The 21,988-nt window shown below is 46.2% G+C and overlaps 1 protein-coding gene across 1 annotated transcript in view; it reads left to right on the top strand.

Moving 5' to 3' along the window:
* The window catches only part of LOC140085303 (uncharacterized), a 37,506-nt gene that overhangs the window by 2,341 nt on the left and 13,177 nt on the right, over nt 1-21,988 (top strand). The window contains exon 2 of the mRNA XM_072126520.1: nt 21,666-21,730. Within this exon, the coding sequence (XP_071982621.1) occupies nt 21,666-21,730 (65 nt within the window). The remainder of the gene's footprint in view (nt 1-21,665; nt 21,731-21,988) is intronic.

The following is a 21,988-nucleotide window of genomic DNA, read 5'->3' as shown; positions in this document are numbered from 1 at the left end:
GGTCTCCCCCTTCACACAACTCCCCCCCCCCCCCCTACCATTTTTGGTCTGGCCTCCCTCCTCACACAGAACTCCCCCATTTCAGGTCTGATTCCCCATGCACCAGTACCACACACAGGGGAGGGGGTACCACACACGGGAGGGGGGAGGGGGTACCACACACGGGTGGGGGGGGGGAGGGGGTATGAAAGTGGCATCATATTGCTCTTGTAATTATACAGATCAGTTCTTATAGGGTTAATCCGAGGTGCCCATATTCCTATGAATGGTGCATAGGTGTCTGTCCTGGTCGCCTCTATCCTCTCACACAGCATCAGTAGGTTCATCCTGTGTTTGGGTTAGGAGTAACCCTTACCCTAAAGGTGTCACCCAGTAAGGAGCAGATGAGGGATTTGGCTCCCCCGCGGCTCTGAGGTCTCTGTTGTATCAGGTCTCCTTCGGTAACTGTACATCTTGGTGCCGGAGGTATTGGTATCAGCTAACTCACTAGTTGTACTAACTTGGAGAGGTAAGTATTGGCTCAGGTCCATGAAGCTAAATTGCAGCTCCCTGATTAATATATGGCGGCGTTTTCCTGCTAGTCTGAGCTTCTGCATCCTGCAACAGTAAGACTTTCATGTTTCACGGGTGTTTTGTGGGAGAATCGGTATATGCAGCGTATGCTGGGGACAGAGCATTAACTAACTGGTTGGAGTATTCATTTAGTATTAGATGCTTTCTAGCTGTGGACTCCCCTGAGGGGAACAACGTGTGGATAAGATCTGCCATGGACTGAGTATATAACCCTATAATCTTTACTATCTGCTGACTAATTGACCCTCGCGGGGAGAGACTACTCATTAATCTGCTGGAGTAAGAATTTTATATTATGTTTGTCAGTCTGCGGATCCGAATTCTGGATGAATTATCCTCTGTAGGGAGAAATTAACAAATAATTAACATAACTAATAATTGCCAGGAAATGAGTTGCTGTTTGCTGTGAATTGCGCATTGACTAATCGGATGGATGCCGGAGGAGGGTGTAGAAGGGCTGGAAAGGCTTCTACAGACATGGTTGGTAGAACGAGTGGGCCAAGAAGCTCTTACTAAGATGTTCATGGTGGAAAGAGCCCTCCGTATACCCAGTAAAAAACCGCCACCTGGGGCTACTCCACGGGCTATCCTGGCTAAAATGCTATGCAATTATCAGATTCTCCCGTGGCAATGAGGAAATCCGCTGGCGGGAATGAAATTTTCACTGTTGTATCCAGCCGCTTGAGAATTGTGTTTCAGTATAAAAGTAATTTTTTGAGAGTGCAGAGGGTTGGGGTACTAAGCAGGAAGCAAAGAGCGATGATATTGTTGACAATTTCTAAATGTATTTTTAGGACAGTTTCTGGGGAGGGGGAGGGGACACGCGGGAGTTTGGAGATATGTTAGTATGAATGGGTCAGGTAGATGGGGGAGGGGGACCCAGCCGGGGGTGTTTTTTTCTTCTTCCTTTGTCCGTTCTCTTCCGTCTCTATACTCTTTTACATAAAATGTCGGTACAATTTTTCACATGGAATGTGAGGGGGTTAAATGAACGTAAGAAAAGATGTATGGTGGAGTTACCCGACATTTACCTGGAATTATCTGCTTACAGAAACCCACTTAATAGATGAGACACCCGGGTGGCTGAATAAGAAACTTGCCTATGGCTCCGTGTTCTCAAGGGGGGTCTCGGTTCTGATCCATAACAGGGTAGATAGACAAAAGGGGTAGATTTCTCTTTATTTTCTGTGATCTCTATAAAATAAGCTGTATTCTCTCTATATTCCTCCCCCATTCTCGTATGAAGCTTTGAATATGCTGATACAATTCAGTACAGATAAACCAGACTGTCCAATTTTGGTTTTAGGAGATCTCAGTCCGTGTATGGATAATTCTCTGGACAGGTTGAATATGACGGGATTACAGGTAGTAGCTAGGAAAACCAGGTTGAAGGACTTTGCGAGGAAAAAGGCCCAACGTAAAAAACAAATTCTGGACTAAGGAACTTTTCGGAAGGGGGAAAACCCGGGAAATTGTTGTCAATCGGACTATCCAAGGCTAGACAAAGCGAAGGAATCTTTCTCCTCAGAAACCAGTAGGGAAAGATTATTCAAGAACAAAGGGATATTTTGGAACCCTTTAGTAAATTTTATTCCTCCCTATATCAATCAGAAATAACCCTGGATACTGAACTGGATGACTTCATCGACACCATTCCCTTCCCCCGTCTCTCAGAGGATAAGAGACGGAGATTGGAGGGTCTGGTTCCCGGGGGAGGAAATCCAGCAAGCCATAAAGGAGGCATCGTCTGACTCTGCACCAGGGTTAGATGGATTACCTTTTGCATTTTATAAATGCCTACTTAAAGTATTGATCCCTATTCTAGTTCAAGTCTTCTCAGCAGGATGGGAAAACGTCTTGGTTACAGACTCGATGACTGAGGCATTGATAGTTGTTTTTCTAAAGAAAGGTAAAGATACACCGGATATGGGATCATGTAGGCCAATTTCATTGCTCAACTGTGACACAAAAATTTTGGCTAAAATCCTGGCCACAAGGCTGAAAGGGGTGGTAGTTGTTGTTGTACACCCCGACCAAAATGGGTTCATGCCAGGGAGAAGTACGGACTATAATCTGCACAGACTTTTCTCTGACATACAGCTGGGGACAGGGGAAGGCCGCTCCATCCTGTCCCTATAGATGCCATTATGGCTTTCGACAGGGTGGAGTGGCGCTTTCTGTGGAAAGTTCTAGAAAATTTCGCTTAAGGGGATGACTTTGGTAAGTGGGTGCGTATTTTGTATGGCTCCCCAATAGCAAGACTGAGCATTAACGGCTGTCAGTCGAGACCTTTCTCTTGATATGGGGGTACTCGGCAGGGGTGTCCCCTCGCCCCCCTACTCTTCGGCCTTTTTGTAGGACCCCTGGCTATAATGATTAGACAGGCGGGTTGGATTAGGGGTGGGGGAGTGGGGATGAGAGGGATAAGATATCCCTGTACGCAGATGACATCTTGATGACCAAACAGAGACCGGAAGAAACACTGAAAAAAATAATCAGCCTAATGACGAAATTTGGACAGTTCTTGAAAATAAATTGGGAAAAGACGGTATTGCTCCCGCTGGATGGAGAGGTCCCCAATCTTGGAACACAAGTAGATGCTCTACATAAGGAGGGCGCTTTCAATTACCTGGGGGTTATGGTAACAACAGACCCAGGAAGATATCTGGAACTGAAGATCATCCCAATCGTAAATAAAATGAGACCTGATATTATTATGGCATTCTCGAGAGCCGATGGGGTTGGATGGATAAAAATGATTTGTTACCTCAATTACTATACCCAATAGCGCTTTACCCAGTCTGGATACCAAAAAAGATCTTCAAACTAATAGATTCTAGGCTGATTGAATTGATCTGGAAAGGGAAAAGGGCCAGGAAGAAACCTATTACTATGTGTAGAACAGTTGAGCAGGGGGGATTGGGGATCCCATGGTTTTTTGGATGTTATATAACAGCCCAATTGAAATTTTTAGCTTGTAGACAGAATTGCAGTGCGTTTAGTTATTAAGTCTCAGTGTAGGGAATTGATTGAAGTTTTATGTTATTAGAGAGTGGGGAACTTGCACAGGGGCTATTCAGAGGTTTGGATATCGCAATAATGTTGAATAGAGTGTGGAAGGTATTAGACATATATATATATACATATATATTAAACATAAAGCGGATCTTGTCATTTTCACCACTGTGGGGTCATTTTAAATTTAGAAAAGGAATATTGGAGATGGACAGGATTGATATTTCTTGCACAAATTTTTTCAGAAACTCGTATGTTAAATTTAGAAGAAATGTGGGTACAGTTTGGGGCAGGGGAAAGAATTTTTTTTTAAAAACTGTATTATGCCTACATGAGAACTGATGATAGGAGTAGGTTCAGGGTAAGGACAAATAATCCATCGGTGATTAAGAAAGCTACTTCACACATATATAACCTAATACTGCAAGCATTGGCTGAAAAGGAACATACCCTCCTGTACAAAATGGGAAAGGGTTATCGGAAACGAATCTAGGGAATTCTGGAAAAACTGTTAGAGGGAATTTTATGTTAATCTATGTCTTGGAACCATAGAATGATCCAGTTTAACTTTGTAGATCAGTTATATTATATCCCTAAGCTACTCTACAATATGAAACTGAGAGAGAACTCTTCTTGCCGCCGATGTGCGGAGGAAGGAGCAGATTTTGTGCCTGTAGCTTGGTCCTGCCGGGAATTGGGGCTCTTTTGGACAGAAATTTTTAAATTTATAAAAGAGGAATTGTTAATAGCCTTACCTGGATCAGTACAGGTTGGGGGTTTATGACTTGAGGAGGGGTCAATTAGGCAAAAAACAGGCAATTAACAAAATTTTATTATTAGCGAGATCAGGAATAGCAAAAAAGTGGGGTAATACCCAGACCCCTTCCTTTATGGAATGGATTGAATCGATTAGAAAAGTTAAAGCTTGGGAAAGGATTAGTCATCTGAGAAGGGGGACTCTCCACAAGTGGAATAAGATCTGGTTGGTAGGAGGGAATAGGTTTCAGGAATTATGAGGAGGGGGTTGGGGAGGTGCGGGGGGTTGGCTGGTGTGATGGGATTGTGGGCCGAATGGGAGTATGTCAGTGTGTATATTCTATTATGAAATTGTATTTCCCATATGAGAGTCATTTGTTATGTATTGATGTTTGTTATATTGTCATAAAAAAAATAAAGAAAAATGTGCAGTGGGGCAGAAGAAAGGGACGTCACGCTCATAGTCCACATATCGCCCAAAAAAAAAAAAAATTTTAACCTTGAAAAAGATGGCCCTCGCAGATCCTATACTCTTTTCTCGAGCCAACCTCCTTTTCCTGGGCTCAGTCTACCATCAAAACCCTCAGGCTCTCCAGCGCTCTGCGTGGATCTTGAAAGAGAGTTACTAAACAGGCTTGCAAATCTCAAAATATGACCATCCACGGAACAATTAATTCCCACTCAACTAGGCCTATGGTGGCGTCCTAGGCCGAATAAAGCGGAGTCTCCATTGATGAAATATTCAGGACATCAACCTGGTCTAGCCAGTTGAGCTTTGCAAGACACTAGATTGGACATTCAGAATACTAGGGAGTTTCCCTAAGTAATCATCTCATACATCCTCCATTTAGAACCGTCATCTGGGACTCCATGGAAAATGGGAATTATTCTCACTCTTAATTTGGTTTCCATTAGTCCACCATGACAGCCCATGTATAATTAGTGTCTGTTACTTTCCTGTTTTCCCTTATGTCCCCCATGACGGCCCCACCTGAAGGATGACCCCTTGACCTCTGTGGGGACAGGAAGCAGAGAAGGTTAAAAGCCCCGCCCGAGCATCCACACCCCAGTGTCTTCCTTTCCCTACACAGGGCAGGGAGCAGGGAGGTGTCTCTCCTAATGTTCCTCCTCCTGGTGGGACAGTGGGGGGGGTAACGGCCATGCATACGCGGGTATCTACCTTTTACCTGCCAGTCACGGACCTAGCTTCGACGCATCGCGCTTCCTTCCTGGTGCCACCAAGGGGCTGTGTTCCGGCTGTACCCCTGACTCCGCGTAGTTCCAGGGTACCCGGAAGTCGGGAAGCACATTTTGTGACTCTGGTCACGTGCTCCGGCACTTGCGGTGATGACATCAGGTCGTACCGGATATGACGCTCTACTACTCCGCTGTCCCAGTCACGTGCTCCAGTGCTGGGGTGACGACTTGCTATTCCTCTCAGGGCGTTAAGAAATCAGTCCCAGGTAGTCACTCTGTGTCTGAGGTCTACAAGGCATCGGTCGCTCACGACGATAAGGTGCTGTTCACCATTATCTTGGCTGAGTTTCTTATTATATACAGCGGTAGCAAGCCTTCTATATATACTTATATAGGTCCCTATGGATGTGTCTCTTATCTTGTGACATTCTTCCCATGGAGGCTTCTGTGTCAGAACCCCTATCCACGGCTCCTGTAAGTGTCCATGGGTATTAAAGGGGTAGGGGCTCTCTCCTTCTATTGGTAGGAGTCTAAAGAGAAGGAGAGGATTAAGAGCAAAGAACTAAGGAAGCTGAAAGGAAAAAATCTACTTTCCGTAAATGTAAAATATGTAACAAGACTTAGCCCAACCTATAAGAAACCTGTGTGTAAAGATTGTCTGGATAATCTACTAAAGGAAGAAAGATCAGGATTTATGGAGGAAATACGTTCCTTTATTAAAGGGGAAGTCCAAACCTCAGTGGCCACCCCCATAGCCTCACTTCACCTTCCCGGTCCAGCACTAAAATGACCTATGATATGTTTCAGAATCTGAGCCTGACTCGGATGGAGAGTCGTTATTCAAGGATTGGATCCTCCGAACTCTCTTTCTGCCTCCAAAATGGAATCTAGATACCTCTTCTCTTCTGAGGACCTAGACCAGTTACTAAAGACAGTACGTGATACCTTAAATATGGAGGAGGTGGAAGAATCTAAGTCCATTCAAGACGAGCTGTTTGGTATTCTAAGAGCCCCAAAAAAGAGAGTGTTCCCTATTAATGACACACTTAAACAGCTTATTCAGGAGGAATGGAGGGAGTCTGAAAAAAGGATATCAGTTTCTTGGGAATTCAGAAACCGTCTATTATCTAATAAAGGTGAAACTAGGTTCTGGAATTCCTTGCCTAAAGTAGATATCCAGGTTACTAAACTAACAAAGCGCACAGACTTGCCCTTCGAGGACTCCATCCAGCTGAAAGATCCTATGGATAGGAAGGCAGACAGTTTGCTCAAGAAGGTTTGGGAGACCACCATGCTGAATCTAAAGGCCAGCATAGCCACAACTTCCATAGCACGTACCATGTACTTCTGGCTGTCAGAATTAGAAAACCATATTAAGAGTGGGACCCCTAGAGAGCTTTTCCTGGAAACTTTACCAACCTTAAAATCTGCAACTGCCTTCATTGCTGACGCTTCGGGGGAATCTGTCAGATTTCCTGCCAAGGAAAGTGCCTTATCAGTTGCCACCAGATGTTCCTTATGGCTAAGACAATGGGCAGGCGATGTCAGATCAAAGTCTAAATTATGTAGCATTCCTTTTGAAGGTGAATTCATCTTTGGCCCTGAGCTGGACGCCATCCTTGAGAGAGTGGCAGATAGAAAGAAGGGGTTTCCAATGTTAAGAATGTGTCAAAGAAATAGCCCTTTCAGGAATACACAGATAGAAGTTCCTACAGAGGGAAGGGTAAGCAGGGACCCTGGGACCTAACCCTAACCCAAAAGGAGGAAAAGGTAGAGGGTTCCAGTAACACCATACCCTTCAGGAAACAATAACACCAGAGTGGGAGGAAGGCTACTTCGGTTTTATGCCCAGTGGACCAGCATTACAGCAAATCCTTGGATCCTGGACATAATAAGACAGGACTACAAACTAGAGCTTGCCTCCCTTCCTCCCTGCAAATTCATTCTCCTTAACCTGCCCTCTCAGAAATCCTCGGTCCTAATTTTTCAGGAAGTTCATAAACTTCTCCAGATGGGCGTTATTTCTCCAGTTCCCGAGGAAAAATGGGGGAGTGGCCATTTTTCACCTATTTTCCTTATCCAGAAACCCAATGGGACCCACAGAATGAGCTGCAATCTCAAGGAACTAAATCTTCATCTCCTCTACCGCAAGTTCAGGATGGAGTCAGTAAAGTCAGCAACAACCCTGATCCATCAGGGGGCATGTATGTGCTCGATAGACTTAAAGGATGTGAATTATCACGTCCCAATTTACCTGTCGTCACAAAAATTCCTGAGGTTTGCGATTTCTCTCACCAGAAGGAGAACATCTTTGCTTTCAGCACAAGGCTCTACATTTCGGGATTTTAACTTCCCCAAGAGTGTTCTCCACGATAATTATAGGGTGTAACAACTGCACAGGAACTTGACAATTCAAACATTGCAAAGATTGGGTTGGATCATAAATTGGGAGAAGTCCTCTCTGAATCCAAACACAGGCATCATTTTCCTGGGGATATTCCGGAGGAAAAGAAAGTACGCCTCATGTCACTGACCGAGACCTTTTTTAAGCAACAAAAATGTTCAATCATATAAAGCTTCTAGGACAGCTCACAGCCTGTATCCAATGCATCCAGTGGGCTCAGAATCACACAAGGGTGGTGCAAAGCTGGATCCTCCAGACCTGGGACAAGAACCATCTGCATTTGGACAGGTCCATCAGCATCACCCCAGTGGTCAAGACTGCTCTATCCTGGCGGATCTATCCTACTCACGGAATACCATGGCATCCTTGGCCACTATCCATAGTTCAGACAGATGCAGGCCAGAAGGGCTGGGGAGCGAATGTGGCAGGTTCTTATTTCCAGGGAATTTGGCCTCCTTCTATCCAGAAGATGTCTATTGAGAACTAAGAGCGGTACTGGAAGCCCTAAAAGCTGCAGTTCATATGTTAGGACTTTCACATGAAGATCTTTTATCTTCAACATCAAGGAGGAACAAGATCCCCAGATCTTATGGACCTCTCAGGCAAAATTTTCTCTTGGGCAGAAAAGAATCTAGTCTATCAGCAGTCCATCTAAGGGGCAAGGACAACATGATGTCAGACTTCCTGAGCAGAAGGAGGAAAGATCAAAACGAGTGGTGCCTGGATCAGGAATGTTTTGTCATCTAACCCAGAGGTGGGCTATGCCAGCAGTGGATCTCTTTGCTACCAGAGAGAACTCAAATACAAAGTATTTCTTCTCTCTAACCCATACAGAGGCACCATCTCAGATGGACGCATTCAGTCACAAGTGGGATGCACATCTATCCTACGCTTTTCCTCCGCTGCCTTAAGGTCCAGGCCCTTTTTTGGTTTTGCATTTTTATTTTTCACTCTCAACCAAATCTATAACTTTTCTATTTTTCCATGTAAAGAGCTGTGTATGGGCTTATTTTCTGCGTAACAAATTGCACTTCGTAGTGGTAATATTCAATATTCCATGCCGTGTACTGGGAACCAGGAAAAAAATCCTAAATGCAGTGAAAATGATGAAAAAACGCATTTGCGCCATTTCTTGTGGGCTTGAATTTTACAGCTTTCACTGTGTGCCCCAAATGACAGGTCTGCTTCATTCATTGGGTCAATACGATCACGGGGGATACCAAATTTGTATAAGTTTATAATGTTTTCATACATTTACAACAATTAAAACCACCTGTACAAAAAAAAAAATTCTTCATTTACATTCTTCTTGCGCTAATAACTTTTTCATACTTTAGTGTACGGAGCTGTGGGAGGTGTCATTTTTTGCGACTTTTGATGACGTTTTCAATGCTGCTATTTTTAGGACTTTCCGACCTTTTGATCACTCTTTATAGAATTTTTTTTCTATTTTTCAAAATGGCAAAAAAATGCCATTTGCGACTTCGGGCGCTATTTTCCATCAGAGACTAAACGCAGTAATAATAATAATAATTCTTTATTTATATAGCGCACACAGATTACGCAGCGCTGCACAAAGCTTGCCAAATCGGTCCCTGTCCCCATGGGGCTCACAATCTAAACAACCTAACAGTATGTTTTGCAGTGTGGGAGGAAACCGGAGTACCTGGAGGAAACCCACGCAAACACGGAGAGAACATACAAACTCTTTGCAGATGTTGACCTGGGTGGGATTCGAACCCAGGTGCTACTCACTCAGCCACCATGCCGCCGTGCTACTCACTCATCCGCCATGCTACTCACTCAGCCGCTGTGCCGCCCTTAGTGAAAAACCAATATTATATTTTGATCGGGCATTTTTGGACGCGGTGATACCTAATGTGTTTATGATTTTTACTGTTTATTTATATTTATTTCAGTTCTAGGGAAAGGGTTAGGGTTATTTGAATTTTTATGTTTTTTTAATATTTTTTTTTTACTTTTTTTTTTATTTTATTTTTTTACAATTTTTCAAACCCTCTAGGGTACTTTAACCCTAGGTTGTCTGACTGATCCTACCATATACTGCCATATGGCAGTATATGGGGATTTTGCACACCATCTATTACAACGTGCAAATCGCACATTGTAATAGCCTAGATCATGATAGCCTCGGATCTTTGTGTGACCCGAGGCTGTCATGATAACAGATCGCCGCTCCCCGATGGCGTCACAAGAGCGACGATCAGAGCCAAGATGGTGGCGATCAAAGGGTTTGCGACGGGCGTTTGCTTCATTAGTTATGAAGTAAACACCCGGTGAGTATGAAGAGGGCTCAGCACGTGAGGCATTGTCAATTAATGAACCATATTGTTTGATGTCTAATGACAGGATCACACTAACTCTAGACCCAAACTTTACTCCCAAGGTCTGCACATCCTTCCATCGTAACCAGGAAGTGGTCCTGCTTTCATTTTGTCAAAACCCAAAGAGGCCCTCTGGTATTCCTTAGATGTAAGAAGATCAGTACTCAGGTACATGGAAGCTTCTACTGGCGTAAGGATCCTAACATTCCTCTTCAATTTCAAGGAAAGAACAAAGGCAAGAAAGCCTCTAAGGCCTCCATAGGCAGGTGGATAAAAACTGTGATCAGAGAAGCTTATAAGGCTCTTGATAAGACATCCCGAGAATCGGTGACAGCCCATTCAACCAGAGTGATGGCGGCATCCTGGGCTGAAAAAAGATGGCCTTCAATAGAACAAATATGCAAAGCGGCTACCTGGTCCTCACCTCTTACCTTTACGAAACACTATAGACTTTACCTGGTCCTCACCTCTTACCTTTACGAAACACTATAGACTTTACCTGGTCCTCACCTCTTACCTTTACGAAACACTATAGACTTTACCTGGTCCTTACCTCTTACCTTTATGAAACACTATAGACTCTACCTGGTCCTCACCTCTTACCTTTACGAAACACTATAGACTCTACCTGGTCCTCACCTCTTACCTTTACGAAACACTATAGACTCTACCTGGTCCTCACCTCTTACCTTTACGAAACACTATAGACTCTACCTGGTCCTCACCTCTTACCTTTATGAAACACTATAGACTCCACCTGGTCCTCACCTCTTACCTTTACGAAACACTATAGACTCTACCTGGTCCTCACCTCTTACCTTTACGAAACACTATAGACTCTTACCTTTATGAAACACTATAGACCAGTGATGGCGAACCTTTTGGAGACAGAGTGTCCAAATAACAACCAAAATCCACTTATTTTCCCGTGAAGTGCCAACATGGCATTTTAAGCAGTAACTTATTGCTACCTGTTCTTCACCAACATTCAATTGAATTGCCCCCCTGAGGCAACCAATACAGTTTAAAGGAGAGCAGAGGGGCGTGGCCTGGCTGTGGACGGTGATGGCTGCACATTGACAGCGCTCCTGCACTCACCCCACAATTCACCGTGATAGCACCGGTATCCAGCACCTTCCCTTATCCCTGATGGGTGCTAAACGGAGGGCGCAGCCTAAGCAACCCCCGGTATCGGTAGGAAAAGCCGCTACCCGGGGGATTGGAAGATACTTGGCCGACATGACGGGGACCCAGGCCTCCAAGATGGCGCTCGCTGCAGCACATGGAGAGGAGGGCCGGTCGGGGCCCCCCGCCGCGGGAGACAACAGGAGCTGGCGTCGGGTCTGAGGCCACAGCAGGGAGCGGAATCCCCGACGGGCCAAGGACCGGAGAGCAGTGCGGGCGGGCATGCCGGGTCCACTCAGGAGGTACACGTGGCCAAGATGGCGGCGGAACCAGGAGACCGCGGAATGGGGACACATGTGGCGCAGGAGCGCATACTCCAGCCGGAAGCCCAGCAGAGGAGCACAGCGGAGGCACATGCAGCTGTAAGGGGAGCGCACACAGACACCTCCGGTGCCCCGGACTGCTCGTTGGGACTGGAGTTAGGAGACAGTCATGGGGAGGTCCTGCAGGCCTTCTCAAAGGTACCATCCCCACAGATTGATACCCCTGTCATGCGTGCGGAGGAACAAGGGGAGGTTGCTCTGACCCCCGCGGCGCTAGTCACCCAGCCTAGCCCTCCCTATGGCTCCCCGAGACCAGGCCCGTCATGGGCTGAGGAAGTAGATGCCCAACAGGTAGGGCAATGGGGTACAGGGACCAGGCCTAAGGTCCCGGCGTCGGGACCCCTGAGATGTGGCCAGGGGCAGAGACTCTTATCGGCGCCCCAATCCCCAGCCTTGTGGTCAGAACATGGGGACGAATGGCCAAGTACACCATTGAATCATTCCCCAGAACCTTCTCAGCCTCTAGGAATGAACTGTAGTCCTGATACTCATAATGGCCGACAGATACCACATCCAACTTTCTCTCCAGGGGGCACCCCTGGGCCTCAGCACATGTTGCTTTCACAAGAAATGGGCGCTCTTGCTGAGATTCGCGCCCTGAGCTCTTACCTCCGCACTATACCTACCAGAGACGACATGGAGAGTTATATGGCAAGATTGGAACAATCTTATGCTATGGAGCTTAATGGCGTGCGAGAGGAGGTCCGGCAGATTGATGGTCGCGTCACTGCAGTGGAAGTAGCTCATCAGGTTGTTACCGAGCGTCTAGATTCATACGACGCTACTCTCTCTATTCATGCTTACCAACTACAATATTTGAATGATCAGATGGATGACGCAGAGAACAGGGGGCGCCGCAACAACATACGGGTGCGCGGCCTCCCAGAAACAGTGGAAACCCCTCAGCTTCATGAAACGCTACGTCATATCTTCAACTCCATACTAGAAGCCCCAGCAGACTCGCCCTTAGAGCTAGATAGGGCACATCGGTCCTTACAGGCCCGGCCCTCACCGCAAGATCGACCTAGGGATGTTATTTGCAGAGTCCATCGTTATCAGGTGAAGGACACTATCATGTCCAAAGCTCGGCTGGCGGGTAACATTCTGCACGATGGGACTCAAATACAACTCCTCCCTGACTTATCTCGTTTAACTTTGCTAAAGAGAAAGGCCCTCAAGCCTCTGCTGAGTGAACTACAACAACGGAATATTGCTTACTCCTGGGGATTCCCATTCCGCCTGCAGATAAGAACAGCGGATCGGAGATTTAGTATCCGCCACCCAGGCGAGATCCCCGCCCTAGCAGCAGCATTGGAAATTCCAGTTCCTGACATAGTGGAATGGCCGGGTCTCCCTACTCCAGGACAGGGGGGGGGGCTCCTCCCCTCCCTGCGAGACCTCCCAGAAGAAGAGCTCGACGTGGGGCAGAGGCGCCAATGTAGACCGAGACCGGGAACCTCGCCTCCCCCCACCAGAATAATGTGACACTGTGCACTACGTGTTGAGTACAATAGCTCTGTTGCACATGTTATTGGCATTGTTAGGGGCCTAAGCTGTGGTTAATGATTGTTCAAGTGAGGAGATTTATACTGCCAGCCTTAGCTCTGGGCCTCTAACTGCAACCAACTGCAGCTAGCTGCAGCCATTTTCTCAAGTTATGACCTTCAGTTTTTGGTTTTCATTGCCTTTCCTTTTCTCCTTCCCCATCCTTCCCCTCTTCATCCCCCTCCCTCTTTCCTTCCTCTCCCTGACTCCCTTTTTTCGCTGGATACTATCAGATTTGCAATTTTATCATAGCGCATATATACGGTGGTGGTGGGGTGGGTAATGGCATAGTTCACAGCTAGCTTAGTACCTACCGGGGATTCCGTGAGCAGCCCGTTGTTTTTGTTATTTCCCCACTATATTAAGTGTTGTTTATTTGTAGTTTGTCTTATTGTCCTTGTCTTCTGTTGTGATTGTCTTTTGTCTACCTTTGTTTGCACAGATCCAAGGCAAACTTTTCTGGTTGGTGGGTCTTTAAAACCAGGATGGATACCCTAAAGATAGGGTCGCTCAATACGAGAGGGCTGAATGTCCCGCAGAAACGATCTCAGATTTTATATGACATGCACAAACAGAAGGTTGATATCCTTTTTTTGCAGGAGACTCACTTCAAGTCCGCCAGTGTACCCAGCATACGAGACCGATACTACCAGCATTGGTTCCACAGCGCCAACCCGGAAGCAAAATCAAAAGGGGTCTCTATTGCCTTTCATAAATCGCTGCCACACGAGGTGTTGGCCACAAGGGAGGACACCGAAGGCCGGTATGTTTTTGTGAAGGTAAAAGTTTGGGGTCAAATCTTCACTCTGGCTACCTGGTACCTGCCTAACAGTAACCCTATCCCTTGCTGTAGAGCAATACTGGGATTGTTATCGGAATTTGCTGAAGGTCACTTAATTGTGGGGGGCGACTCTAACTTCACCTTAGATCCCTCCATAGACACATCCGCGGGACGCAGTAGTACTCCTCTTCACCATATACGCGCATTGCGTAAGGACCTACAAACGCTACAATTGCTAGATGTTTGGCGAATCCTTCACCCTCGAGACCGTGACTATTCTTATTTCTCCCCTGCGCATGGTACCTATAGCCGGATTGACTTCTTTCTGTTAAGTCATAACGCTCTGATATGGGAACCCACAACTTCCATCGGACACATACTTCACTCTGATCACGCCCCCATATACCTGACTCTCACTATATCTCAGACATCTCGTAAACCGTGGACTTGGCGTCTGAATGATAATCTTCTTAGAGACGCCTTGTGTGTCACTGAGGTCAGGGAACGCATTACATCCTACACACAGTCTATAGAGTCTGACGATCCTTCTTGCCTCCCTAGCCAATGGGAACTGCTCAAAGGCAATTTGAGGGGAATTTTTGTTAAACACGGTACCCGTTTGAAAAAGGAAAATTCGGCCCGGATAGGTGAACTGACGTCACAAATTCAGGGGTTAGAGCAGCGCCACAAATCCTCCTTAAATGCGGCGGACCTGGCCGAGCTGTCGACGGCTAGGGACACTCTCAGATCGCTGCTGGATCAGAAATATCTCCACCATAGGGCGCGCTTTCAGAGCTACCTATATGACCATGCTGATAAATGTGGTCGCCCCCTGTCCCGTCTTCTCCATCCTCGGAGTCAGGCGTCCTACATACCTAAAATCAAGGGGCCTGGGGGGACAGATGTATACCGTCCCGATGAGATGTGCGGGAGCTTTAATTCCTTTTACTCCTCACTGTACGCGTTAGATGGGCATACCCCATCCCGTAACTCTTCTTCATTCATGACCCAAATAGAAGCGTATATCAAGGATAAACAATACTGTACAAGAAAGATGATGGCACTACTCATTAATCACAAGGAAAAAAGGGGGGGGGGTACAATCCACGGGTCTAGGAGTATGTGGGTTCCATATAGGCGGAGATAAAGATCTTCGGTGGTGCTCTAATCCTCTAGTTGAAAACAGGGAGTCCAATATACAGAAGGTGTAGGAATAGAAAATAAGGATGGCACTCACCAGGTTGTAGATATGGTTAAGATTCTTCTTTTATTACATCAAGTATAAATACTCACAGACATAAGTGCAAGGGAGGGAGTGGGGGCTGAATACCCAGAAGAGGGCGACGGCCGTTTCGCGCTAGACTGCGCTTCTTCCGGCCCCAATTTGTGAAGTGGTTAAAAGCTGTAGGGTTTTTAAATGCTAACGCATGTAGAGACTCCGCCTCCATAAGGCGTGTCTTGCCGCTCAGTAATACAGCAGCAGGCCAATGGCACCTTAAACTCAAGGAGGCGGTCCGCCTACATAGTTACAAAACAGCTGGGCTTACCTCTATGTGTTAGGTTGCTGCACCTGTCATGCAGTGACGCATCTTCCAGGTTTTGGTGGGTCCCGGTGGGCGCTCAGCCTATTCGTCCAAAACGGACCGAGGCCCCGCCCCTTCCGGGATTCCCCACGTGGGGCATGTCACATGACCAGACTATTCGACTCACTCCCCCTTTCTCTCTACCCCGATCATGTGACCCGTTTCCTTAGAAACAAGGTACGGCGTCACTACATCGCGGGAGTCAAGGGGTTGTGTTGACGCTGTCTGGAACTAGGGAGCTAACCGCACGGCACATAGAAATGAGGTATATAGCCCGCTCGCTAAACCGAGTTAAGGTGTGCCATACACATAGCCTGAAATACACACCGATACAAGCAGTTACATTACAAAACCTTGAAATAACAGCATTCATTAAAAACAAACAGGTGAGAAACACCTACTATGATAACATTTCACATACAACGCAGTGTAAATCCTCGAATATCCTGATGTTACACATGAACTTTATTCCTCTGACTCTTATCTTATTATGTGAAATCCTATGCCATCAGAGAGCAGCGATCTTCCAGGGGTTACAGGAATACCCCCATATCTATTTTATCATTCAGTCCAATAGGACCCATAGCGTTAGATCGAAGGATCCATCTGCTCTCGACCTGTAATAATAATCGTTGTCTGTCCCCTCCTTTTTTCGGAGGTGGGACCACTTCTAGTCCCGCGAACCTAATGGAATTCACGTCACCCCCATGTTCCTCCCTAATATGTTGGATCAACCGTGGGGCTCCTATCCCTGACCTTACAGACCCCATATGTTCTCTCACTCTTAGGTATAGGCTTCGTATGGTTTTACCGATATAAAACCTGCGGCAATTGCAGATCAGGACGTACACCACATAATTTGTTTTGCAGTTAATGAAGCTTTTCACGTGCACTTCCAAACCACCAAAGGACACCACCTTGCTACCGAGATTAAACGGACAACATTTACAATGGCCACATTTGTAGTTCCCTGTGAGCGGGTTACTCTCAAGCCAGTTCCCTTTTTTCCTTGAACTAAAGGCACTATTAACAAGTTCAGACCTAATCGATCTACCTCTCCGGAAACTAATGTTTTGTAACTATGTAGGCGGACCGCCTCCTTGAGTTTAAGGTGCCATTGGCCTGCTGCTGTATTACTGAGCGGCAAGACACGCCTTATGGAGGCGGAGTCTCTACATGCGTTAGCATTTAAAAACCCTACAGCTTTTAACCACTTCACAAATTGGGGCCGGAAGAAGCGCAGTCTAGCGCGAAACGGCCGTCGCCCTCTTCTGGGTATTCAGCCCCCACTCCCTCCCTTGCACTTATGTCTGTGAGTATTTATACTTGATGTAATAAAAGAAGAATCTTAACCATATCTACAACCTGGTGAGTGCCATCCTTATTTTCTATTCCTACACCTTCTGTATATCAAGGATACTTGCTTGCCTACATTAGACGACGGGGTGGCGGATAATCTAGAACGGGATATCGACGGGGAAGAGGTGCTTGCAGTTATAAAAGACACGCCAACAGGAAAGAGTCCGGGCCCGGATGGCTTTACGCCAGCATTTTATAAGCAATTCAAAGACATCTTATCTCCGCTACTGGCCGGAGTGTTCAATGCTGTCTCCATGGAGTCCGGATTCCCAGAGTCTGCTCTGGAGGCTCACATCAGTGTTTTGCCAAAACCGGGGAAGGATTTGACTATCCCAGCCAGTTATAGACCCATCTCCTTGATAAATGTTGATATTAAATTGTATTCCAAAATACTGGCGGAGAGGCTGGCCCCTCATTTGCCTTCAGTGATCCATACTGATCAGGTCGGCTTCGTTCAGGGGCGTGAGGCCCGCGACAACCTGAACAAAACGATCCTTCTCATGTCCCACGCCCGGGCACAATCAATTCCCTCTTGTTTGTTATCCATTGACGCAGAAAAGGCGTTTGACCGGGTGCAGTGGGACTTTATGGAGGCAGCATTGAGGCAAATTGGACTAGGCCCGAAATTCCTGAGCAAAATCCTGGCGTTGTACTCTGGCCCCACGGCTAGGGTCAGGATAAACGGTCATTTATCTACTCCCTTTCCCATAAAGAATGGTACAAGACAGGGCTGCCCACTGTCCCCACTGTTATATGTAATTGTGATGGAACATCTGGCCACGGCCATTCGTAAGAATCCCAACATACATGGTATTCAGGTTGGCACTAGACACTGTAAGGCAGCTTTGTATGCCGATGACTTGCTACTTTACGTGTCCCAGCCAAGGATATCTTTTCCCTCACTTATACAGGAATTTAATAGATACAGCACAGCTAGCAATTTTAAGATCAATTATTCTAAGTCTGAAATTTTAAATATTTCACTCCCCCAGGCTGAGGTAGAACACATTAAAGATAATTTCCCTTTCCAATGGCAAACTAGTTCCATACGCTACTTGGGGGTATCGATCTATGATCTCTCCAAACTGTACGCACTGAATTATACGCCACTCCTTGAACGTACCGTAAAGGACCTACAGCAGTACGACAAGAGAAAACTATCCTGGTTTGGCAGGATTAATGTCTTAAAGATGGATGTACTTCCCCGGTTCCTATATATTTTCCAAGGTGTACCAATAAACCCCCCGGTGAGCTTCTTCCGCACTCTACGCAGCTCTATGCTGCGATTTATTTGGGGAACAACCCGCCCTAGGATAGCATGGAAAATTCTGATTAGGTCAAAAGCTATGGGAGGAGCAGGTCTTCCAGACTTAAGAGAACCCGTCATGCAAAATAACCCCCTAAACTAAATATATTTTCATAAACTGCCATTAGAAAGCATTGCCTCTATCCCTTTATTGTCCCTCTACATGCCTGTAAACCTAAGCAATGAGGTCCTAAAGCTGTATACAAATGACCTGTGAAGTGTCCAATGAAGCATTAGCATATTCAAGCTGTCCACTGTATTCATGAGTGGGAGGCACAGCCACACCCCCAGTGCATGACTGACAGCCTGTATAATGCCTGACAGCCTGTATAATGATGTGCTTCCTGGTGCTGGTGGCCACGCCCCCTGCAGCCTGTGTGTGTGTGTGTGTTTAGGAGAGATACAGCAGCTCCAGGCAGCCATGTTATAGCAGAACATGTCAGATTCATGTGTAGCTGATGTCTGTGTCTCTCACCTGTGTATTAGGAGGATGCAGCATGTCAGCAGATGACATACACACACTAGCCATGCTTTACTATACATTACACACAGACATGAGCAGGGGGAGGAGAGGGGAGGGTAACAGGGGTGACATCACTGCCTCTGACCATGTGACCCGCCTCATTTACATGATAAAAAATAGATGATTTTACAATGAATAATGTATGAAATAACTAGATAAAGGCTGGGATGGGATCCTTGTGAGCTGCTCGAACAGGTAGAGGTGACAGGACTAGTGACACAGACCTGATGACAGGTGTCCTTTAAAAATATACCATCAGGCTGCAATCCTTCTACGAATTCTGGACTGGAAACACCACTCCGTTGACAAGCAGTGGGTGGGATTGGAACAGACCCTGTCTCCGGTCCTTCTTAAGCTCCTGCCATGGATTCCTGTGGGAGTAGATGTCCATTTCCCCCCTCAGGCGACTCTCTTAAGAGTTGCACTGAAATTGTGGAGATCAATGATCTCCAAGGGTGTCTTATCCCGCCAGTTCAGCCCACTCACGCCGCTATTTCGGAACCCAGCTTTCCCCCCTGGAATGGCGAGTTTGTCTTTTCTGGGGTGGAATCTCCATGAGGACCCATGCATGTACGACATCCTCAAAGGCCACCCCCTACCGTCGTTTGGGGACTTTCAACCTCGGCAAGACAATGCTATTGTCTCCTGGTTTGAGCATTCCCAGTTGCGATCTTTCATACTTAGCGCAGGTTCTCATGCGGCATACACGGACTCCTTAACATCGTTCGAGGGGATGCTCTACTCTAGTACGGCACCGACACATGCCATTTCACAGATCTACTCTCTCCTTTCTCAGAGCTCAGATATCTCTGAGCTTACATTTGTCAGGAACTGGAACAGGGAACTGGAGACCCCGCTAGATCAAGACGACTGGCAGCGATCATTTCTGTATACTCATAAGGTGTCCTCAGCATGTGCAGCCCAAGAAAAGGGTTACAAAGTTGTATCTAGGTGGTACCGGGTACCGGCTGTGATTCATAAAGCTTTTCCCTCTGTGCCGGATGTTTGTTGGCGCTGTGGAAAAAATGGAGGTGATATGCTGCATACATGGTGGTCTTGTGAGAAACTTAAGCCATTCTGGGATCAGATATTCCAGACGTACAGGCAAATATCTGGGAAACAAATACACCCATCCCCTGAGATTGCCCTGCTGTCAGTTCTCCCTGGGCAGATTGGAGCTCAGAAGAGGGATATATTAAGGTTTTGTCTGGTGGCTGCCCGAGCAGTGATACCACGCCACTGGCGCACGGTAAGCTGTCCCACAGCTGCGGAATGGGCCAAGGAAATGTCCCATCTTTTTCATATGGAAGAGCTAGCTGCGGTGGCACCGGACACTCATGAGCGATTTCTACGGGTGTGGGAGCCTTGGGTACGTTTCAGGGAATCCAGGGAGTACGAGACACTCTTCGGGGACTAGACCCATCAACCAGCCTCCCTAATTCCTTATCTGTTTGTCTTGTATTCTTTCCTGATTTCCATCCTACTGCAAGTGCTTTCTTATACATCTGGATCTTTTACCTTTCCTTCCCTATATGTGTCCGTCCTTCCATGTTGTGCAGTCATGTGTGGTGTGTAATAAATCTGTTACTTGTTCCAATTGTTAACATGTTACTACTTTGGCCAGAAAGGAGAACTTCGGGCTCAGGAACGGGTACTGGGCGTACTGTTGGGTCTCACATGGCTACCTAACGGTGACTGTGTGAGCCCCTATTCCTTGCACGGGTAAAAGTACTGGGTTCCCCTCATAGCACGTCACACCTGGATGGCACCTTTGGGAAACATGATTTTCTTTTTCTTTTGGGCGCATTAGATTATGGTATATCGTAGCTCCCTAGCAGCCCTATGGTCCCTATCGACTCCCTTAAAATTGCCTTAAAATGGGGGTTAATGGAATGGGTTATGCGAAATCCCATGGGAACATGTTTCGTGTCAGGTACGACATATTATGATGTGCTACATTATGTCTTCCTATGGCTATATACGGTTTTATTGTTTATTGTTCATTGTTCACTGTTTATTTCTTTTGTCTTTTGTCAATAAAATGATTCAACATAAAGAAGGAGAGCAAATTCAGACTCTCCTTGTAGCTTCTTTCTAGGGTCTCTCTGTAGAGGAAAAATGGTGGGTCCAGCAGGATGACCTCCAAGAATATTGCAGTTCATTTCAACACCTTCTCACTTTTCCAGCAGTTCCTAACAGCCAATGAAGTGTTGCTTTAAAATAGCGCTGAGAGCAGCATCTCTTAAGTTGCCTGGGACTTGGTGGATTTGGTCCTATTTGGTGAACTCTATCCTGGGGTGATGGTCTGAGTGCCCACAGAAATGGCTCAGAGTGCCACCTCTGGCACCTGTGCCATAGGTTCGCCACCACTGCTATAGACTCTACCTGGTCCTGACCTCTTACCTTTAAGAAACACTATAGACTGGACATTCCAAATCAATTTGACCTCTCCTTTGGGAGAAAAATATTCCAAGCTGTAGTCCCTCCCTAAGGAAATACTCATCTGGTATATCTCCAGATGGGGCCGTCATGGGGGATGTGAGGTAAAAAGTGAATTGGTCTTACCGGTAATTCCATTTCCTTTAGTCCACCATGACGGCCCATATGTTTTCCACCCCTTAATATATTGTCTTACTTTTCACAAACAATTATTAGAACTAGTAACAGGTAATAAAATAGGGTTGCATCCAAGCCGGTGTAGTTATGGAAGACACTGGGGTGTGGATGCTGGGGCGGGGCTTTTCACCTTCTCTGCTTCCTGTCCCCACAGAGGTCAAGGGGTCCTCCTCCTCCAGGTGGGCCCGTCATGGTGGACTAAAGGAAATGGAATTACCGGTAAGACTAATTCACTTTTTATTTTTATGTATCCAAAATGAATATGCAATAAATTGTGTTGCATCCCCTGCCGATGTAGTTATTTGGTGGTCACTGAGTGTGGATGTAGGGATGTCCCTACAGAGAAAAATGTATATGAATGCACAAAATGGAGCCATCACGGGTGCGCTGGTAGTGTACTCTCCCAAACATTCAAATACTTCAACAAGACTAAAGATAAAGGATTTATTGAAAAAAAGTTAAATTCCATAAAAATTA

The sequence above is a fragment of the Engystomops pustulosus genome, chromosome 1 (assembly GCF_040894005.1).
Source record: "Engystomops pustulosus chromosome 1, aEngPut4.maternal, whole genome shotgun sequence".
In the NCBI taxonomy this organism is placed as follows: domain Eukaryota; kingdom Metazoa; phylum Chordata; class Amphibia; order Anura; family Leptodactylidae; genus Engystomops; species Engystomops pustulosus.
Note: the sequence above shows the minus strand (reverse complement) of the source record. Positions and strands in the feature narration are given on the sequence as shown.